Source organism: Dendrobates tinctorius, unplaced genomic scaffold (genome assembly GCF_039654945.1).
Source record: "Dendrobates tinctorius isolate UK_male_01 unplaced genomic scaffold, ASM3965494v1 ptg000049l, whole genome shotgun sequence".
Lineage (NCBI taxonomy): Eukaryota > Metazoa > Chordata > Amphibia > Anura > Dendrobatidae > Dendrobates > Dendrobates tinctorius.
The window spans coordinates 7,846,616-7,869,834 of NW_027361717.1; the positions used below are offsets into that span (position 1 = coordinate 7,846,616).

The 23,219-nt window shown below is 44.2% G+C and overlaps 1 protein-coding gene across 5 annotated transcripts in view; it reads right to left on the reverse strand.

Moving 5' to 3' along the window:
- Positions 1-23,219, reverse strand: part of LOC141091106 (ephrin type-A receptor 3-like) — a 409,334-nt gene that overhangs the window by 308,789 nt on the left and 77,326 nt on the right. For 3 of the 5 annotated variants that reach the window (XM_073576465.1, XM_073576463.1, XM_073576464.1), the window contains exon 2: positions 16,944-16,991. The exons of the other annotated variants lie outside the window; for them this stretch is intronic. In XM_073576465.1, the coding sequence (XP_073432566.1) occupies positions 16,944-16,991 (48 nt within the window). The remainder of the gene's footprint in view (positions 1-16,943; positions 16,992-23,219) is intronic. 5 annotated transcript variants of the gene reach the window in all.

The following is a 23,219-nucleotide window of genomic DNA, read 5'->3' on the forward strand; positions in this document are numbered from 1 at the left end:
TCTCTGTTTTTTGTGTGGTCCCAATACACACAAAGGAAATAAACATGTGTATAATGAACATCTATAATTGCAATAATTTTCTTGGAGAAATACATCATTTTCTAGAAAAATTTCAAAGGTGTCAACACTTTTAGCCATGACTGTATAATAAATGTCATTCCGCTGTTATTTCTATTGGAAATTTATGAGTCAATTGCTGCTGTGTGCTACTAGTCTGGGGTGTATCTCTTCCCAGTCCGATACTATCCAATCCGTATTGTTTTACTGTGTTGTGGATACACTCCTTTTCACAAGGAGAAAAGTAACATCCATTTGGCCATTTTTCATCAATTTCTAGAAGGAATAGTAAAGAAATGAAACAACACAGAGCTCTAAGTGTAGATGGTTCAGAATTGTTATTTCATGAGAATACAAGTATTTTCTAAAACACAGAATTCAAGTCATGAATGGCTTCAAAATAGAGTTGAGCGAAACGGGTTGGCTAAATTCAGAATCCGCCGACTTTGGCTAAAGTCGGGTTTCGCCAATCGAAACCCGACCATAGCGTGAGGTCGGCCATGAGGTCGGCGACTTGAGCGCCAAAGTCGCGTTACCCACAATGCTTCCAGCGCCTTTTCTCATCCAATCATCAATGACGCACACTGTGGGCAAAGCAATGACATAGGCAGCGGCCCCCACCATGTTAGAGAAGGGCATTCAAGAGATTGGCTGGCATTGTGTGGCATCACAGTGCCTATAAAAGACATCTTACTTCTGCCAATCTTAGCATAGGGAGAGGTTGCTGCTGCTCGTTCTCAATAGGGAGAGTGTTTAGGCAGGGCAAAAAAAAAAAATTGCTTGCGCTGATAGCGAATGTCACTGTACAGCACATCAGTATAGTGTGCAGTGACGGGAGGATATATTTGTGTGCAGCAGCTCTGTTGGTGATTAGGCTGCCTTATAAGGCTTGCTGATAGCTGCATTGCTGTTTGCAGACTGATGTGCAGAGTGCTTTTTTAAAACCAAAAATATTTTTATTCCTTTTCTCTGCACAGTTACCAATCCTTCAGCTTTTCACACTTTTTTGTGCAGCAGCTCTGTTGGTTATTAGGATGCCTTATAGGCTCCCTGATAGCTGCATTGCTTCTGTGCAGACTGCTTTTTTTAAAAGCAAAAATCCTTTTATTCCTTTTTTTCTGCACAGTAGATACTGAGCGTAAATTTTTTCACACACCGTATAGAGGTGTACGCTCCTAACACACTACCGTGTACCGGCTTGTATCACAGACAAATACATGCTATATGTGTGTGACTTCGTAAAAAAATACACGGAGATTAACATTTTTCCATACATACACCGTATAGAGGTGTCCGATTCTCAAACAGTTTCGGATATCTGGTGTTCTTATTACGGTCACATCTACACAGACTCAGTGTGTGTGTGTGTGACACTCCATAAATACATAAACGGACATTTCCATTTCTCTATACACCGTATTGAGCTGTCTGATTATCAAACAGTATCTGATATCTGGTGTTCTTATTACGGTCACATCTACACAGAGTCAGCGTGTGTGTGTGTGACACTCCATAAATACATATACGGACATTTCCATTTCTTTATACACCGTATTGAGCAGTCCGATTCTCAAACAGTATCTGGTATCTGGTGTTCTTATTACAGTCACATCTACACAGAGTCACCGTGTGTGTGTGACATTCCGTAAATACATATACGGAGATTGACAGTTTCACCAACAACGTATACAGCTGTACACCTCTGATACTGTACCGTATATCTGCTTGTTGGATTACGGTGAAATACATACTGGGTGAGCGTCTGTGACTCACAAAATATATACGGAGATTTCACTTCTTACATAAACCTTACACAGCTGTACGCTACTCATACAGTACCATTTCTCTGCTGGTATTTTTGGTACATTTTGCCAAACATGAGGAAGTCTGGTGGAAGAGGCCGCGGACGTGGGCGGGGGGGCGCAGCTGGTACTGATGGTGGTGGTGGTGGTGATGCATCGGCTGGTTCTGGCAAAAGCACAATAGCATCTAAGGCAGGAGGTGTTGAGCCTGCATCATCGTCTGGCACAAGAAGGCCTTTAAGGTTCCCTTTTCTGGGAGTAGGTAAACCGCTTTTAAAGCCGGAGCATCAGGAACACGTTTTGGCTTACATTGCCGAAACAGCCTCCAGCTCTATTGCCTCCTCTTCTGAAGTTACAAAAACTGCAAGCACAGAGTCATCAGTGCAGGCCTCTGGTCAGGAACAACACCTTTCCTTGTGTCCTTCACCCACACCAAAAGTGAAGGATGCTACAGCACACACTTCAGATTACTCCATGGAGCTCTTTTCACATACCATTCCTGGGTTGTCAAGTCAAATCCTGAATTCCCCAGTCCAAGATGAATCTGACATGGAGTGCACTGATGCACAGCCACTGCTAGATGAATCTGCTGGTACATTCACCCACATCACTACATTGCCCTCGCAGTCTACTGAGCCCGAATCAGACTCTGATGAAACTCAGGTGCCCCTTCCTGCATACTATACCACCTTACACGGTGACACAGAGGAAGGTACAGAGGAAGGTGCAGATGACATTGAAGATGAGGTCATGGATGACCCAGTTGTTGACCCGGATTGGCATCCATTGGGGGAAGAGGGTTCTGGTGACAATAGGTCAGAACAGGAGAAGGATCCGCAGCAGGCATCGTCATCGCAGCAGCGGTTATCTGGCAGGCCCGTAGCTGTCAAAAAACTTGGCAAGAAAACTAAAAGGGTTGCAGGACAGCTTGACCAGATGGTCAAATTAGCACAGCGTGCAAGGCCTGAAAATTTGTACCATAGTAGGAAGAGTGCAGTGTGGCACTCCTAATGATGACGCAAAGGTTATCTGTAAGAAGTGCGAAGGACCTTTAGCAGAAGGAAAAATCTAAGAAATTTGAATACCAGTTGCATGCTTAGACATTTAACAAACATACACTTGCAAGCATGGACGGACTATAAAACCTCAGGTAGCACATGTGCACCTGCTCCGACTGAAGTTAGCCGGCAACGCTCCATCGCTTCCCCCACTGTAAGGCCACCGTTAAGCACACCACCATCAAGAAATGTTGAGGTGTCGGCGCTAGGCCAAAGCAGTCCGACAATCACAATATTTTCGCATGGAAACACTGAATCTAGGCCATCAACACCCTCACCATCACCAACCCCTTCTCAGTCCATCATGTCCAATGCTAGTTCCCCCATATGCAGCTCTCAAGTCCAGCTCACCCTACCAGACACTATGAGTAGGACAAGAAAGTACTCATCCTCTCATCCGCGTACACTGGCTTTGAACGCCTACATTGCCAAACTGATCTCATTAGAGATGATGCCCTTCCGTTTGGTAGAAAGCAAAGCTTTCCGAGAGCTCATGGCCTACACTGTCCCACGCTATGACCTACCCAGTCGGCTCTTCTTTTCTCGAAAAGCCATCCCTGCCCTCCACCGGTATGTGAAAGACCGCATTGTCCATGCACTAAAACAGTCAGTGAGTGGAAAAGTGCACCTCACAACAGATGCATGGACCAGTAGGCATGGCCAGGGCCATTACGCGTCCATCACTGCGCACTGGGTTAATGTGGTGGATGTAGGCTCCACAGGGGACAGCGGGGGTGGAACAGTGCTGCCTAGCCCATGGTATAGGAAACAGTTGGCTGTAGGCGTTCGAACCTCCTCCTCCTCCAGAAGCGAAAGCTCGTCGACAGAGCGCAGTCGCATGAGCACTCCATCCACATCTGTCAGTGCTGCACACGATGTGTCCCACTATCGAACAGCTAGTGCTAAGCAGCAGCAGGCTGTTTTAAAAATGATGTCTTTGGGCGACAGTAGACACACCGCAGAGGTACTGGCCGACTACTTGCATTGACAAACTGAGTCATGGCTGGGCAGTCTACATCTTGAGCCAGGCAAGGTAGTCAGTGATAATGGGTGGAATTTTGTGGCAGCCATAGCCCTTTCAAAACTCACACACATACCTTGCCTGGCTCACACTTTGAACCTGGTGGTGCAGTGCTTCCTACATAATTATCCAGAGTTAACAGCCCTGCTCCATAAGGTGCGAAGACTGTACTCGCACATCCGTCGCTCAAACGTCCACTCCAGTCGTATGCAGAAGCTGCAGCGATCACTCAACCTCCCCGAACACCGCCTAATCATAGACGTTGCTACAAGATGGAACTCCACCATGCACATTGTTGTGAGTTCATTCTCTGGTTCACCAGTTGTGAGTTCCCCTTCTGGACTCCCTCTGGTGGTGACGGGAGGTGGTGTGGCTGGTTTGATCGGTGGAGATCTGCCACCTGAGAATGAGGATGACGATTGGATCTCAGGATTCTCAGATTGGATTTAAGACAACCGACGCCCTATTCAGTTGCTGGTGATTCCTTCTGGCTTGTCAGCTCTTGGTTTTCAGTTCTGCTCCAGTCATCTAAAGCTAAGTTTTTCTGCTAATGTTCACACTTAATTTTGTTGGTCTATTCAGTTTTTTTGTGTGGTCTGCCAGCCCCGGCATTATTTTTGTAGGGCTTTTTGCAGGTTGCAGATAGTGTCTTCCCTTTCCTTTCCTGTCTAGTTAGTTTTGGCCCCATCATTTGCTCAGCCTTTTTTCCTGCCTGTGTTTGTGCCTTCATCTTGTTTCACCGTCAATACATGTGTGGGGGCTATCTATTCCTTTGGGGTCTGCTCTGGGGCAGTTAGTTTTCCCTTTTCTTGCTTTAGGCTTATGTATTCCTCCGGCCGTGACGAGGCATCTAGGAACATCGTAGGCACGCTCCATGGCTACTGCTAGTTGTGTGGTAAGATCAGGGATCTGCAATCTGCATAGTTACGAACCACTCTGGTTTTCTGTGGCTTAGCTTGCTTTGCTTTTTTCTCCTCGGTGACCCATTCATAACAGAATCACCAGCCATACCGCAGATTCTAGGGTACTCAGAAGCAGGAAAGAATTGTAAAGGAAAAAAAAAAAAAGGGTCAGAATTTTTTTTTTTTATATGTATATTTTTTCCTCTTTTTCTCTGGGGCCGTAGGAGGATTTTTTTTTAAAATGGAGATTAAGCAATTGTCTGATCGTGTGGAGCAGCTCACTGCTAAAGTGCGGGGAATTTCCACCTATCCCGCTTGTTCACATGCTGCTGAACCAAGGATCCCTACTCCTGATGTGTTTTTTGGGGATCGGTCTAAATTTTTGAATTTTAAGAATAATTGTAAATTATTTCTTGCCTTGAAGCCTAATTCATCGGGGAGCTCTGCGCAGCAGGTTAAAATTGTCATCTCTTTGCTACGCGGCGATCCCCAGGATTGGGCGTTTTCTTTGACACCTGAAGATCCTATTCTGACTAATGTGGATGCATTTTTTCAAGCCTTGGGGTTGTTGTATGATGAACCTAATGCTTTTGATCAAGCTGAGAAAGCCATATAGGCATTGGACCAGGGTCAGGATTCTGCAGAGTTATACTGTCAAAAATTCCAAAAGTGGGCGGCCCTTACTACCTGGAATGATGGTGCCTTGGCAGCTCTCTTTAGGAAGGGTTTGTCAGAAACCGTAAAAGATACTATGGTGGGATTTCCTGTTCCCTCTGGTCTTGACGATTCTATGTCATTAGCCATTCAACTGGATCGGCGTTTATGTGAACGCAAAACTACACTAGAGGAGTTGCGACCTTTTGGACAAATGTCTGAACCAATGCAATGTGATAGAGTTTTGTCTAGGGCGCAACGTCAGGAGTTTAGAAGGCTTAATAAGCTGTGTTTTTTCTGTGGAGACATCTCTCATATTATTTCTGTGTGCCCAAAACGAGAGAAACGTTTTGCACACACATTTGCTGTGGGCAGTATACAACCTAAGTTTCTTTTGGCAATTACACTGATCTGCTCCTTATCCACATTTTCCACGAAGGCTTTTGTGGATTCAGGAGCAGCGTTGAATCTGATGGTTTTGGACTTTGCTAAATGTTATGGTTTTTCCATGACGCCTCTGCGGACGCCTATTCCTTTGAGGGGTATTGATGCTACTCCTTTGGCGGAGAATAAACCTTAGTTTTGGACCCAGGTGACGATGCGGGTTGCCCCAGACCACCAAGAAAATTGTACATTTTTGGTGCTGCATAATTTGCATGATACTATTGTTCTGGGTTTTCCTTGGTTGCAAACTCATAATCCAGTTTTGGATTGGAAATCTGGGTCTGTGGTGAGTTGGGGCTGTCAGTGTGTTCTTAGGGACGCTCCTATTTTCTCCACCTCTCCTCAGTCTCATGATATTCCTGATTATCTAGCCGATTTTTCTGATGTATTTAGTGAGAGCAAGTCTCCTATTTGCCTCCTCAAAGGAGTTATGACTGTGCAATTGAGTTGATGCCTGGGTGTAAATTTCCCAAGGGACGGCTTTTCAACTTATCAGTATCCGAACATGATGCTATGCAATCCTATATTAAGGAGTCATTGGAGAAGGGTCATATTAGACCATCCTCGTCACCTTTAGGTGCTGTTTTTTTTGTGGCCAAGAAAGATGGTTCATTAAGACCGTGTATTGATTATCGCTCCCTTAACAAGATGACGGTTAAATATCAGTACCCGTTACCTCTGATGTCTGATTTATTCTCCAGAGTTAAGAGTGCCTGCTGGTTTACAAAGCTTGTCCTCAGGGGGGCGTATAATCTTATTCGCATCAAGCACGGGGATGAATGGAAGACGGCGTTTAATACTCCGGAGGGACATTTTGAGTACCAGGTGATGCCTTTTGGGCTCACTAATGCCCCTTCTGTCTTCCAGTCCTTTATGAATGATATTTTCCGTGACTTTTTGGATAAGTTTTTGATCATCTATCTGGATGATATTTTGATCTTTTCTAGTGATTGGGATTCTCATGTGGAACACGTTCGGACTGTGTTCCAGGTTTTGAGAGAGAATTCCCTGTTTGTTAAGGGATCGAAATGCCTCTTTGGTGTACAGATGATTTCATTTTTGGGATTTATCTTATTTCCATCGACTATTGAAATTGACCCGGCCAAGGTTCAGGCCATTTATGATTGGGTTCAGTCTACTTCTTTGAAGGCCCTCCAGAAGTTTTGGGGTTTTTCTGGTATTGTCAAACCACTGACTGATCTGACCAAGAAGGGCGCTGATGTGCTGAATTGGTCTCCTGAGGCTATCTCAGCATTTCAGGAGCTTAAGTAGAGATTTAATTCAGCTCCAGTTTTACGGCAACCTGATGTTTCACTTCCATTTCAGGTGGAGGTAGATGCTTCTGAGATTGGTGCAGGAGCTGTTTTGTCCCAAAAAAGACCCTGTGACTTCTAAGATGAATCCCTGTGCCTTCTTTTCTCGAAAGTTCTCCCCATCTGAACGCAACTATGACGTGGGGAATCGGGAATTGTTGGCCATGAAGTGAGCATTTGAGGAGTGGAGACATTGGTTGGAGGGAGCTTGACATCAAGTTGTGGTCCTCACCGATCACAAGAATTTGATTTATCTGGAGTCGGCCAAACGCTTGAATCCAAGACAGGCTAGATGGGCCTTGTTTTTCACGTGTTTTAATTTTGTGGTCTCTTTTCTTCCGGGCACTAAGAATGTTAAGGTAGGTGCCCTTTCTAGGAGTTTCTTTGCCGATTCTCTTAGTGTGACCGAGCCTACTACCATCCTAGGTGAGGGGGTAGTTCTTTCTGCCATTTCGCTGGATTTGAGACGCGCCCTGGAGGAATTTCAGGAGGATAAACCTGAGCGTTGCCCTATGGGAAAATTGTATGTTCCTGACCAGTGGAGAAAGAGAGTGATGTCTGAAATTCATTGCTCTGCATTGGCTGGTCATCCAGGTATTTTTGTTACCAGAGATTTGGTGAGTCGGTCCTTTTGGTGGTCTGCCTTATCTCGTGACGTCAGGAATTTTGTACAGTCCTGTGGGACTTGTTCTCGGTCTAAACCCTGTTCTCATTCTAGTGGGTTGCTGATGCCCTTGCCAGTGCCCAAGAAGCCACAGACCCATATCTCAATGGATTTTATTTCTGATCTTCCTGTCTCAGAGAATGACTGTTATCTGGGTGATTTGTGATAGATTTTCGAAGATGGTCCATCTTGTACCACTCCCAAAGTTGCCATCTTCTGCTGAGTTGGTGCCCTTGTTTTTACAACAGGTGGTTCGGTTACATGGGATTCCTGAGAACATTGTGACCGACAGAGGAGTCCAGTTTGTTTCCAGATTATGGAAAGCCTTTTGTTCCAATCTGGGAATTCAGTTATCCTTCTCCTCTGCGTTTTATCCCCAGACCAATGGACAGACTGAGAGAACAAACTAGACCTTGGAGTCTTATTTGAGATGTTTTATATCTGCTGATCAGGATGATCGGGTCTCATTTTTGCCCTTGGCCGAATTCGCACTGAACAATAGAGCTAGTTCTGCCACTTTGATGTCACCCTTTTTCTGTAATTTTGGGTTTCATCCTCGATTCTCTTCAGTGCACGTGGAATCTTCGTCTTGCCCAGGTGTGGACACTGCGGTTAAGAGAATGCAGCAGATATGGGACCAAGTGGTGGATAAGTTGTCACTCTCTTAGGAAAAGACCCAGCGATTTTCCAACCGGCATAGGACCATTGGTCCCCGGTTTAAAGTGGGTTATATGGTTTGGTTGTCGTCTAAGAATATTCCTATGAAGGTTGCATCTCCTAAATTTAAGCCAAGATTTATTGGTCCTTATAAGATTTTGGAAATTCTTAATACTGTTTCGTTTCGATTGGCTCTTCCAGTTACGTTCAAGATCCATAACGTATTTCACAAATCTCTGTTGAAGAGGATTGTTGAGCCAGTGGTTCCTATGGCAGCACCTCCTGACCCTGTGTTGGTCGAAGGCAATGTGGAATATGAGGTAGAGAAAATATTGGATTCTCGTTTGGTTAGACGGAGACTCCAGTATTTGGTCAAATGGAAGGGTTATGGTCAGGAGGATAATTCTTGGGTCTCTGCCTCCGATATTCATGCCAATAGATTGGTTCGTGCTTTTCACCGGGCCCATCTAGATCGGCCTGGTGGCATGGATGAGGGTTCGGTGACCCCTCCTCAAGGGGGGGTACTGTTGTGAGTTCATTCTCTGGTTCACCAGTTGTGAGTTCCCCTTCTGGACTCCCTCTGGTGGTGACGGGAGGTGGTGCGGCTGGTTTGATTGGTGGAGATCTGCCACCTGAGAATGAGGATGACGATTGGATCTCAGGATTCTCAGATTGGATTTAAGACAGCTGACGCCCTATTCAGTTGCTGGTGATTCCTTCTGGCTTGTCAGCTCTTGGTTTTCAGCTCTGTTCCAGTCATCTAAAGCTAAGTTTTTCTGCTAATGTTCACACTTGATTTTGTTGGTCTATTCAGTTTTTTGTGTGGTCTGCCAGCCCCGGCTGGGGGCTGAGCTGAATTTCCACTCTTATTTATCAGTATTTTGCCAATTTGCTTTTTGTCCCTTACTAGTTCGGTCTTTTTTTGCTCTGTCTCAGAATATTTCAGAGTGCTGATATAGTGGGAGAATTCTAGTGACTTCAGGGTTAATTTTGCTATCAGAAGTGTTGGACATTATTTTTGTAGGGTTTTTGCAGGTTGCAGATAGTGTCTTCCCTTTCCTTTCCTGTCTAGTTAGTTTGGGCCCCATCATTTGCTCAGCCTATTTTCCTGCCTGTGTTTGTGCCTTCATCTTGTTTCACTGTCAATACATGTGTGGGGGCTAGTTATTCCTTTGGGTTCTGCTCTGGGGCAGTTAGTTTTCCCTTTTCCTGCTTTAGGCTTATGTTTTCCTCCAGCCGTGACAAGGCGTCTAGGTTCATCGTAGGCACGCTCCACGGCTACTGCTTGTTGTGTGGTAAGATCAGGGATCTGCAATCTGCATAGTTACCAACCACTCTGGTTTTCTGTGGCTTAGCTTGTTTTGCTTTTTTCTCCTTGGTGACCCATTCATAACAGCACATGGTTGAGAGGCTGTGCGAACAGAGGCAGGCTGTAAATCATTTGTGGGAGGATACACGGGTAGGCAGTTTGAGGGCAGACATGGAATTGTTGGGTGTGCAGTGGTCAAAGCTGAAAGACCTCTGTAAAGTCCTTCAGTGTTTTGAGGAATGCACACGGCTGGTAAGCGCAGACGACGCCATCATAAGCATACCACTTATGCGGCTGCTCATGCAAACTTTGATGCACATTAAGGAGCAGGCTTCTGCAGCTGAGGAGCGACAGGAGGAGAAGGAGGAGGAGGGAAGCCTTGATGACAGTCATCCATTGTCTGGTCAGGGAACTGGCGTGGACGAGGTGGAGGAAGAAGAGGAAGATGAGGAGGAGGATGAGGGGGATGATTATTTTGGGGATGAGGATGCTTCTCAGGGGGCAAGAGAACATGTGGGCATGCCAAGGTCAGGTACAGGGTGTGTGCATGACTGGAGGGATGTGGATTTGCCAGAAAGTGCTCCTCCACCCACAACTGGCAGTGCAGCATTGACACCTGGAACATTGGCCCACATGTGTGACTATGCCTTGTGGATCCTAAAAAGGGACTCCCGCATTGCCAAAATGATGAGGGATGACAACTACTGGTTGGCCAGCATCCTCGATCCATGCTATAAAGGCAAATTACACAACATAATGCCACAGGAGAACCTAGAGCTAATATTGGCTAACAAACAAGCAACTCTGGTAAACAGGTTGTTTGAGGCATTCCCAGCACACAGCAGCGGAGCTGGTTCTCCCACGAGCCGTAGTGGGCAAAATGGAAGAGGTGTTTGTGGTGCACACAGCAGAACTGGCATTGGAGACAGGGGTTTTCTGACAATGTTGTGGTCTGATTTCTCAAGTCCCGCGCACACGACAACTAATACAGAATCGATTGCAAGTGACAGGAGACAGCAGTTGTCAAGTATGGTTACAAACTACTTTTCATCCCATTCCCCTTTGATTATTGGGCCACAAAACTGGACACATGGCCTGAATTGGCACAATATGCCTTACAGGAGCTCACTTGCCCTGCTGCTAGTGTGCAATCTGAAAGATTCTTCAGTGCTGCTGGATCAATCCAGACAGAAAAAAGGACCCGTCTGTTGACCCCATGGGTTTCAAAAGATTTTGTCCCACCCTCCCCTGATAACACATAGGTTGCCAGAAAAAAGGATCGCTTTTGTCCTCCTCTTCCTCTAACTTCATCAATTCCTCCATGTGCAGCAGCTGAAAGTCCAGCCTACACATCAATATCTGCCATTTTATAAACCACCCTAAATGGGCTGCCCCCCCACCGCAGGCCCGGGGTCAACACCTGCCGCACCCGGGCAAGTGCTGTTGCCCTGAACAGGTGTGTGGGCCCACCCTTGGTTGACGGCACTGGCACAGGGCCTCTCATAGTACAATAAAGTGTCTCTGATGGTGGGGGGGCCCACTCGCTGTCAGACACACTGGCGTACTATGAGGGGCCCTGTGCCAGTACCGGCTCCCACAAGTGGGTCCCCCCTGCTTGCTCAGGGACACAGCACTTGCAATACTTACCTCTCCCTGCTCCACCGCTGTGTAGTCTGGCCAGTTAAATCCGTCACAGGGATGGCCAATACAAATTTGGTGTACTGATCAATGATGGTTAAGATGTAGCTATGTCCTGTCCTGCTGGCCTCTACCTTCAGATTACCAATGGCTACCATTTGTAATGGACGTCAACTCCCAATCAGATGCAGTGGTGCTTTATGATCACCTTTCACATTTTTCATAGTCACAGACATGTGACATTCCTGCCACCATTTTTCAATGTCTCCTCTCATGCCAATCCAATAGAATCCCCTACGGCCTGTGGCTTGTGCGTTTTGCACTCCAAAGTGACCAGACAGATCATGATAGGCAGTGAGGACCATGTCTACAGCTCTCCCTGTGATCACAATTTGATGGAGATGAGTTATGGTGATGGGATCGACGCTACTGCGATACAGCAACCCTTTCTTCACTAATTTGCGTTTTAGCTGTATCCACAGTTAAAGTTATTGAGGGTCAGCATCGCCTCTGCGAATTCTCCCAGGAGGTTTTCCCGTGATTACTAATTCCAAAACATCTAAAATCACTCGACTTTTTGTCTGTACTTTTATCCATCTACCTTCCTCTAGCGGAGAGTCTGGACTGGCTGACTGACACTGAAATATAAATGAAAAGTACTCCAACACTGTATACTGGTGTACGTTTCGAATACATTTCCCTTTTTTCTCATTTTTATATTCGGGTGTAATCCATACTGAGCCAATGAGAGTCTGTTTCTGACTCTGGAAATATGCACTGAGATTTACAATGACCCCTACACTGTATACAGCTGTACGCTTCTGATCCATTACTCTTTTACTGCTTTTTATATTGTGTAATCCATACTGACCCTGAGAGCATCTGTGTCGGCCTCCAGAAATAAATAGGGAGATTTACAATGTTTGAACAATACTATATGTACCTTGTATCTGGTGATACAGTAACCTTTGTATACTTTTTATATTCTGGGCTAATGCATGCTGGGACTGAGAGAGTCTGTGTCTGCCTCATGAAATGTCTACGTAGATTTTGAAAGTTTAAGCTATACTATATATATCTTGTATCTGGTCATACTGTACCCTTTTTCAACTTGTTACATTATTGTCAAATCCATACTGAGCGTGTGAGCATATGTGTCTGCCTCCTGAAATACATATGGAGATTTGTGTGTATTTTAAGTACCGTATACTATATATACCCTATATATACCTTGTATCTGTTGATCCCGTACCCTTTGTGCCCGAAATTCATCCTCCACCCACCACTCAAAGTGCATCATTGACACCTGGAACATTGGCCCACATGTGTGATTATTTATTGCGGATCTTCTTTTTATATTATGGTGTGATCCATACTGAGCCTGTGAGAGGATGTGTGTTACTCTTGAAATATATATGTAGATCGCCAAATGACCACAACACTGTATACAGCAGTACGCTTGGGATCCATTCCCCTTTTACTGCTTTTTATATTGTTGTGTAATCCATACTGGGCCTCAGAGCGTCTGTGTCTGCCTCCTGAAATAAATACAGAGATTTTGAATGTTGAAACTATACTATATATACCTTGTATATGGTGATACTGTGCCCTTTTTCTACTTTTTAGATTGTTGTCGAATCCATACTGGCCATAACAGCGTCTGTGTCTGCCTCCTCAAATATATATGTAGATTTATAATGTTGAAACTATACAATATATCCCTGTTATCTGGTGTTAAAATGAAACGTCACGCAGGGCCGGGGGTTACTCAGTACTGGTCCTTTCAGGCTCTTTTAAGTGGGAAGTATGTCACGGTGGTGAATAGGACCCGGTCCGTAGCCCTGGTTGTCCAATAAAGAAGATGACGGTTCAGATGAGGGAGAAGATGATATGATAATTAATTTGGTAAAGGGGGATCGTGACGCCACCCGTGGTACTCGGCTAGGGTAGCCGACGCTGCAATGCAGATCCTCTGGACCGCTGTTAAAGCAGCCAAGATGATGAAGCTCTCCACGGCCAGAGCTGTATCCCAGGGCAGTTGAGATGATGTTTGTGAGCCGTTGACGGTGATGGTGAGTGTAGCGTGTGTAGCAGGTGAGTTGGAAAAGACACGAAGGACACACTTGGGTGCATTTTCTGAGTTTTTCCTCAAAAGTTTTGTGCACCAGATGACCCGATTGGTACTGTGTCATCCGAGGGAGGGGTCCAGCAAACTCCAAGGTAGATCAGGAACACCTGTTCAAGACTCCTCCTTGTGTATCCTTTCTAGGCCGCGTCTCTGCGCTGATCTCTCCCTTCCTTCCTGCTGTGCGTCTTCACAAACAGTATCCCAAGCCGGCAGCCACGGATCACACCAGGCGAGGTGGTCAGGCTCCGGGGTCCTTTATTCCAACTGCTGCCTTTTTGAGTATTGAATGCGGCTGCGACTGAGGCACTTAAAGTTACCTCAGCCTCCATCTTTCTAGCTGAGCCCTGTATTTCTCCACTACCTTCAGGAGCCACCTTCCCCAACAAGGCCTGGTCCTTCCTTCTCCAGAAACGGGCTTCACAGGTGGCTTATTGCACTTCCCGTGCCCCAAGGACCCCTTCCTTCCAGTCCAGGTTGTGGCCATAATACTGTATGGAGTAATATACTGTCCGTTTTTTGTGCTGTTGTAGAATTTAAAATAGATAGCAGTCATGTAAGCAGTGAAGTATTTTTCATTGTACTATACCTATATTTCTGTGCCGTATCGGAGCATTATGAAATGTGGTATGTGTAAAAAGGGCGCACTGACACTCTTTGGCCCAGGGCACACGAAAACCTGCCGCCAGCCCTACCCCCCCACAACTTGAGCCAAATAACCCCCAGTTTTCAATGCGTAACTATTATTATAAAGTAAATTAAGGTAGCCAAGCTTAAGTAATAAGAATTGATGTTGTTGGCATTGAAATGGGCACTGTAGGTGTGTTTACTGTCCTCCACTCCCTGCCGACTTTGCTTCCCCATTGACTTGCATTGGGTTTTGTGTTTCATTCGGACCCCAACTTCTCCCTATAGTCGGCCGATTTCGTATAGAAACCCGACTCGACCCGAAAAAAGGAAAAGTCGCTCATCCCTACTTCAAAATGTTTGAAGGAGGAATGACATATGTTATTGGCAATATAATAATTTCGGTATGGCCTGCTTTATAAGAAATACCTTTGTCTGAGGATATCAATGCCTACAGGCTCCTAATATTAAAAGGACACTTGTCAGGTCCAAGTAAGAAAGTCCTCAAGCCATAGGTTCCTTTTAAAATAGCAGCTTATTCCAGCAAAGTTAAAAAGATGACATCCTCTGATACATTCAAAGTATAATTGGCAAATTCCTAAGCATTTCAGACTGCGACCCAGTTCTTATTCATGGATCCATGAATAAGAACTGGGTTGCAGTCGTTAACTCGTAGAAATGTCTCAATTGCACTTTGGATTTATCAGAAGATGTCAACTTTTTTAACTTTGCCAGAATAAGCTTTTATTTTAAATATAACCTACAGAAAAGGACTTTCTTACTTGGATCTACCAGTTGCCACATGGAGGGGAGTGGATTCCTCCGTGCTGAAGGCTATAATGATCTTGTGTTGGGTGAGGTGCCTTCGCTTTTATGTCTTAACTTGTCAGTTTCCCCGATTGTACCCAACCACTATTATACCATTGGGTATGCAGATTTATTTATTCTAATAAGGTGTTTGATGTAACTTATCAACGTTTCAATCTTCGAAGAATGTAAAGCATAATGGTATAAATAGGGCTATAATAATAAATAATAATAATAATAATAATAATAATAATGTAGCTTTGTCCTGCAATGTCGCGTATGTAAAGGAGACATAACTAATCCAGTGAGGAGATTCTTCCCCTCGACTAGTCCTGCCTTGGATCTTCTAATTATGCTTCCCTGGTTGTGATTGACAGCTTGCATATGATACGGTGAGTGTGTACTTACTGCGTTACTGACCATGCTTACCCTGGAGGGGCATAACTAAATGACTACCTGGCCTTCGCTAGAGCCTTTGATGTTGAGAATAGGCTTGGGCCATTAAGGTAGTGATCGAGTGCCAACTCCAGGGCGGTCACCAGAACTGCATCAGCTAACTTGGGGGTCAGAGGCAGAAATGCAAGGCACAGAGGGCAAAAACAGAAATGTGGTCAGACAGCCTGAGGAAGGAGTGGGCAGCACAGGTTCAAAATATAAAGCCAGGGTCATGAGTGAAGAGATCATACTAAACGAGTAAACAAGCCGGGTTAATAAAGAGGGAGTCAAATCTAAAATGCACCTAGACAGGTAACTAGCGACTAACTGCAGCTAGGTCCTAAGCTCAGGCAAGTTATGGAGGGAGAAGTTGTTTAATATATCCACTGCTGGCATGGGATAGGCCAGGAAAGCAAAACTCTGCAGAACATAGTGGTTTTAAATTCCTGCGGTGTCTGACTGTGCCTCTAAATAGCAGGGTAAAGACTCTCCAGCAACAGGTGTGGCTGTAGCAGTGCCAGGTGCTTGCATGAGGCAGTTCAACAAAATGGTCTGACACTGGGAGGAGCAGAGCAGTGCATGCAGTGAGTAGGACTGTGCTTCCAAACCATGCAAGTTACCGGCATGATGCTGTATAATGATCATACCCTAACATGTACTGTAAGCAGGCTGTCAATCACGGTCAGGGAAGTGAAATTATTAGATCCAAGGCAGGACTAATCAAGAGAAATTGACTTCATGCTGGAGTAATTCTGCCTAATCTGCACCTGCAACACTGCAGAATAAAAAAAATTAAATATTGCAGTATTAATAAAGCTAATCATAGAAAAATAAATCACCCTTGGCGTAACTGCACGGACAAGATGCGGTATTTCATACAGCGTGTAGCATAAGAAAAGGAGCTCTCTTCCAAAGATAAAAGATAATATACAGATCACACGAGCAACTGCTTCATCTGACGCGTTTCAAACAAAAAAATTATTTGGTGGCTGAAATGAGACACATGAATCTCTTGATGGTGTGAGTTGGTCTCCTATTTGTGGACAATAAAACCGTATTTTTTTTATTTTCAGAAGAATGCTGGATCCCCCTTTGTTATGCAGTGCTAATAAGTTACAAATACCTTGTGATAATAAATCGGCACCCATACTGCTACAGTAGCCATCAGTTGAGGAAAGGCATGGAACCGGTACTACTGGATATATAGTTTCTGAAGTCATTGCTATATCCATAGTATCTCATAAGAACCATCGTTACTGAACCAGAGATCTGCAGTTTGCATATCATCATTAAATGTATTTGTGCATTAAACAGAACAATGTACATGGCCACAATGGATGAAGAAAGCCAATAGACCAACGTTGTGAGGTGAGTTCTATGACAGACATATGACCACTATGGGATGTTGTATCTCCATGAGTGTTTCTCACCTGAACATGATGTAAGAACACAGGGGTGCAGCGCATCAGACTTCATTACTGTATTAAGAAAAACAAAGAGATGTCATTTGCCTAAAAAGTGTCAAAAAGAGAAGACGATAGACACCTCAGACTCAAACATATATTCCCTGGAGGGGATGACAATTTACTCATTCCTATAGACCTAAGATGAAGTCCAGGCTGTTCTACTGTAATCAAAGTTTGGTGGATTGTCTTTATTCAGTGCTGGTTTAACCCCTTAGTGACAGAGCCAGTTTGCTGCTTAATGACCAGGCCAATTTTTACAATTCTGACCACTGTCACTTTATGAGGTTATAACTCTGGAATGCTTTAATGGATCCCACTGATTCTGAGAATGTTTTTTTGTGACATATTGTGCTTCATGTTAGTGGTAAAATTTATTCGATATGTCTTGTGTTTATTTATGAAAAAAATGGAAATATGGCGAACATTTTGAAAATTTTTCAATTTTAAAACTTTAAATTTTTAAGCCCTTAAATCAGAGAGATATGTCACACAAATGTCTTAATAATTAACATTTCCCACATGTCTACTCTACATCAGCACAATTTTTGAAGCAAATTTTTTTTTGTTAGGAAGTTATAAGGGTTAAAAGTTGACCAGCGATTTCTCATTTTTTCAACAAAATTTACAAAACCATTTTTTTAGGCACCACATCATATTTAAAGTCATTTTGAGGGGTGTACATCACACAGAATACCAAAAAGTGACACTATTCTAAAAACTAGACCCCTCGAGGTGCTCAAAACCACATTCAAGAAGTTTATTAACCCTTTACGTGCTTCACAGGATCTAAAGCAATGATGAAGGAAAAAATTAACATTTAACTTTTTTTTGCAAAAATATTACTTAAGAACCAATTTTTTTTATTTTCACAAGTGTTAAAAGAGAAAGTGAACCACAAAATTTGTTGTGCAATTTCTCCTGAATACGCCGATACCCCATATGTGGGGGTAAACCACTTTTTCAGCGCACGGCAGAGCTCGCAAGGGAAGGAGCATTGTTTGACTTTTTCAACGCAGAATTGGCTGGAATTGAGATCGGACGCCATGTCACGTTTGGAGAGCCCCTCATGTTCCTAAACAGTGGAAACCCCCAACAAGTGACCCCATTTTGGAAATAAGTTCCTTAAGGGGTCTAATCTATATGTGTGGTGAGCACTTTGAACCTTCAAGTGCTTCACAGAAGTTTATAACGTACAGCCGTGAAAATTAAAAATCATTTTTTTTTCCTCAAAAAAGATTTTTTTTAGCCCATTATTTTTTATTTTCACAAGGCTAACAGGAGAAATTGTACCACAAAAGTTTTTTTGCAATTTGTACTGAGTACGCTGATACCCCATATGTGGGGGGGAACCACTGTTTGGGTGCATGGGAGAGCTTGGAAGGGAAGGAGTGCCATTTTGGAATGCAGACTTTGATGGAATGGTCTGCGGGCGTCATGTTGCGTTTGCAGAACCCCTGATGTGCCTAAACAGTATAAACCCCCCACAAGTGACCTCATCTTGGAAACTAGACCCCAGAAGGAGCTTATCTAGATATGTGGTGAGCACTTTGAACCCCCAAGTGCTTCACAGAAGCTTATAAACGTAGAGCCGTGACAATTAAAAATAATTTTTTTCCTCAAAAATGATTTTTTTAGCCACCTATTTTTTATTTTCCTAAGGGTTGCAGGAGAAATTGGACCACAAAAGTTGTTGTGCAATTTGTCCTGAGTGTGCTGATACCCCATATGTGGGGGGAACCACTGTTTAGGCGCAAGGGAGAGCTCGGAAGGGAAGGAGTGCCATTTTGGAATGCAGACTTTGATGGAATCGTCTGCAGGCGTCATGTTGCGTTTGCAGAGCCCCTGATGCACCTAAACAGTGGAAACCCCCCACAAGTGACCGCATTTTGGAAACTAGACCCCAAGGAGCTTATCTAGATGTGTGGTGAGCACTTTGAACCCCCAAGTGCTTCACAGAAGTTTATAACGCAGAGCCGTGAAAATAAAAAGTCTTTTATTTTCATAAAAGTGATTTTTTTTTTAGCCCCCAATTTTTAGACCCCCAAAGTTGGTAAATAGTGGAAACTCCTCAATTCTTGCTCCAACCCTAACCCCAACACATTCCTAACCCTAATCCCAACCCTAACCCTAATCCCAACCCTAATCCCTAATACTAATTCTAACCCTAATCCTAATTCACCCTAACCCTAATTCTAACCCTAGCCCTAACCCTAGCCCTAACCCTAGCCCTAACCCTAGCCTTAACCCTAACCCTAGCCCTAACACTAACCCTAACCCTAACCCTTATGGAAAAATGAAAAAAAAATATTTTCTTTATTTCATTATGTTTGCCTAACTAACGGGGGTGATAAACGGGGGGTTATTTACAATTTTTTTTATTTTGATCACTATGATAGTTTATCGCAGTGATTAAAATGAATGAATGGAATCTGCCAGCCGGAGCCTGCAGATTCCTGGCGGGCGCACTGCGCATGTGCCTGCCATTTTCTTCCAGATCAAAGATGGCAGCACCCTCCGGAAGACGCCGGCGGGATGCTGGACCACCAGGAGAGGACCCTGGACCACGGAGAGGTACCGGGGGGAATCGGGGACCCTATTTCTCTCTCCTCTGATGTGTGATCACATGAGAAGAAAGAGAAATTAAATGCAAAATCGCAGCTTTTTTGTGGTCGCCATTATAGGGTTAATAACGGCGATCACAAAAGTGGGGTCGGTAAAAACCGACCTGATTCATGCTCTCTAGGGTCAGACCCTGCAGCTGAGACTCCAGAGAAAATCCGACACTGGGGGGTGCTATTTACTTACTCCACAGCGCCGTGAATTCACGGTGCTGTGGTTTAAGTACCCTTAATTACCACTGTTAAAAGACTTATCAGCGGTTGTTAACGGGTTAAACATACATGTAAAGTCAGCTTCACAAATCTGACATTCACAGTCTGGGTATGGTGGGCCTTGGTGTCCGGGTCCACCTCAGCTCTCCTCACCCAAATTCAACAGCCTTATGCATTCCTCAGAGGTTGTTGCGTTAGGATCAATGGACCCATGGCTGGTCCACACATAGCGGGTTGTGAATGTTGAACATGTGAAACTGGCCTTACTGTTATACAACGTAAGTGTAAGCTTCTACACAGTATTTCTATTTTTTTATTACATACTTATGGGTTTTTCTTTCATCTTTGTGTAAGCTTTATTTGCCTTACAACTATGCATAATGTTCTCCATTGGATACTAACAACAGCTATACTTACCACTGGTGGGGACATCATTCCAGCAATGTCGAAGGCTGCACTCCCAGGGCTTGTTTGACATAGAAATGTGGCACGAGCCGAGCAGCAAATCAGGGACTGCTTCACTGGAGAGTGAAACTGCTACTGATTGGCTGCAGGGCTCCTGTGACATTGTCATGTCGCACGAGCCCTGGAAAAGCAGGCGCCGATATAGCTGGAATGACATCAGCACCAGAGTATAGCTGCAATTATATTACATGGGGAAACTATGGTAATTGAGAATGGGTTGTCCGAGTAGTGGACAATCCTCCTATTTTACAAATTAGCAGAAAAGGCAGAAGTTGACGGCCATGCTGCAAGAGCTTTATGTTGCCAAAATCCCACCATGTTGTGGTGGTCAATGTCAGTAAAATTTTGCAAGTAAAACTGAGGTATTATCTTCAAAATTTTGTGGCAATTGGCAAAATTTTGGTTACATGCAACTGCCAGAATATGGATGCTCAGTCTAAAATTCTTGCCTAGTTGGTGATCTCAGTGTCTCTATGTTAATATCTAAGATTGTGTTCTCTTAGAGTCTTATCCTATCTATAACTCACTTATATTAATAGTAAAAGAAACTTATAATCACATAATAAAAGGATCCAACTGAGAAAACCCTACTGAGGATAGGGACCAATACTAGATTATGATCTGTATAGTATTTTAGATATTTTTACACTAGTACATAAATAATTGGTAAGAAATCATTAGTCTAGAATCACGCAGGGCATCCGTAACACCTTGTGGACTAGATTTATTTGCTCTATAAAGTGAGATTAGAATCAAAGTGTATGTGAGGCCATAAAATGCAAGAACCCCATCAGATCTCATTGAAGAACTCACAGCAAGTTTTATCTACGTTCAATATATTTATAATTTTTACCCCACAAATCAACAGGTCCATCCTATAGCTCTACATGCCTTAGATTTCCCACGATAGAATCATGGCGTGTTATTTTGCATGCCATATTTCAATGGTATTCTTCCTTATAAGCTACACAACAACAGTACGGAGATGTAGGCAGTGATAACATCACATTTGTCCCTACTTTCAGTGGTTCTATGCCCAAAACCCCACAAAACAGGATTTTGGGATATGTCTGACAGGACCATTGACTATACTGATGATGGTGAGTTACAGTGTGTTCTGTTGTACATCATTTATGTCTAGCTGAGGCAGGCAGCAAGATCTAGTCAACTATGTATTGATGTCCACGTCAACTAGACATATATATGTCCAAAAATGATGCACGTCAGAGCTCACTGTGACTCAGTATAGTCAATGGCCCTGTACTGAGACATTTAACGTGAGTGCAAAAGTTAGGTGAAGAAATTCCAATGGAGATGCTGTATGGTGGTGTAGGGAAGTTCGACTGACGGACAGACTTGCCTGTAGTGAGAGGCAGAGGTTTAGCGCAGTGTAGGTGTGAAACCGCTGAGATAAAGAGAAAAGAGTGCAGCATAATAGTTTGACCATTAGAGGGCAGTGGAGAGTGTAAGAGTGGGACTGAATAACTGCCATTGGTCAGAGAAAATGTCAGGTGATAGTGGGCGGAGTTACCAGGACTGGGAGTATAAAAGGCTGAGGGAAGGCTCTGGAAGGTTCAGTCAGCGAGGGGAGCACACTAGAGAGTATGTTTTGCTGCGGAGATAGAGACAGTAGAAAGGCTCCAGAGAGGACTGACAGTTGAGGCGGCCACGGGGGGTGGCCCAGAGAATGGTAGCCGCAGACGAAGATGGCCTGTGGGTATTGAACGGACGGTGTACTCAGACTGGTGAAGCGCTGTGGTGGATGGGCCTAGGGCAGCCACAGTGAAAAGAGCCACAGAGAACGCCACGATTATAGTAACAAAGGAAGTGAAGGTACCCGGGCCTGTTCACAGAGAAGGGGGAAACTGCTGTGATGAATTGCTGTGGTCGTCAGAAGGAGTGTATCGTTTTGTTAAAAAAAAAAAAAGGGTTCGGATAAATACTTATTACAGTAAATGTGGTAAGATGTGCAGTAAATTTGAAATGTTGAAGTGTTATAAAAAAAAAAATGTGTGTTCAACAGGTCCCGGGTACTTGGAGTTTGCCGACCATGACTTATTTAAGTTGGCAGGACAAAGAGACAAGTAGAATGGAGACAGACAGTGGTCCTTAAGTTAAGTCCCCAGTACACATACCCCCAGAAGAATAAAAGGATGATGACCTGATTGTTAGGGCCTTAGGTATGGCGGTCCGAATGGAAAAGGGTCACAGAAAAGGAGCAAGGTGGGATGTTATGATTGGGTGACCGAGGAGGAAAGCAAGACCAAGCTAAGCCACAGAAAACCAGAGAGGTTGCTAACTAAGCGGATTGCAGACCCCTGATCCTATCCACACAACTAGCAGTAGCCGTGGAGCGTACCTACGATGATTCTAGACGCCTCAACACAGCCGGAGAACTAAATAAGCCTAAAGCAAGAAAGGGGAAAACTAAACTGCCCCAGAGCAGACCCCAAAGGAATAGATAGCCAACAAACATATATTGTCGGTGAGACAAGATGAAAACACAAACGCAGGTAGGAAAATAGGCTGAGCAAACGATGGGGCCTACACTAACTAGACAGGACAGGGAAGGAAAGACACTGTCTGCAATCACGCAAGAAACCCTGCAAAAAAAATGTCCAACACGTCTGATAGAAAAATACTGAAGTCACTAGACTTCGCCCACTATATCAGCACTCTGGCATATTCTGAAAGCAGAGCAAAAAGAGGCCAATCTAATAAGGGACAAAAACAAACTGGCACAAGCAGTAACATAAGGATGGAAATTCAGCACAGCCCCAGCCGGAGCTGGCTGACCACACAAAACTGAATAGACAAAACCAAATCAAATGTGAACAATAGCAAAGAACACTTAGCTTTAGCATGCAGTGACTGAACTGGAAACTAAGACCTCAGGAGGCAGGAAAAAATCACCAGAAGGGATAGAGGGAGTCGGCTGCCTTAA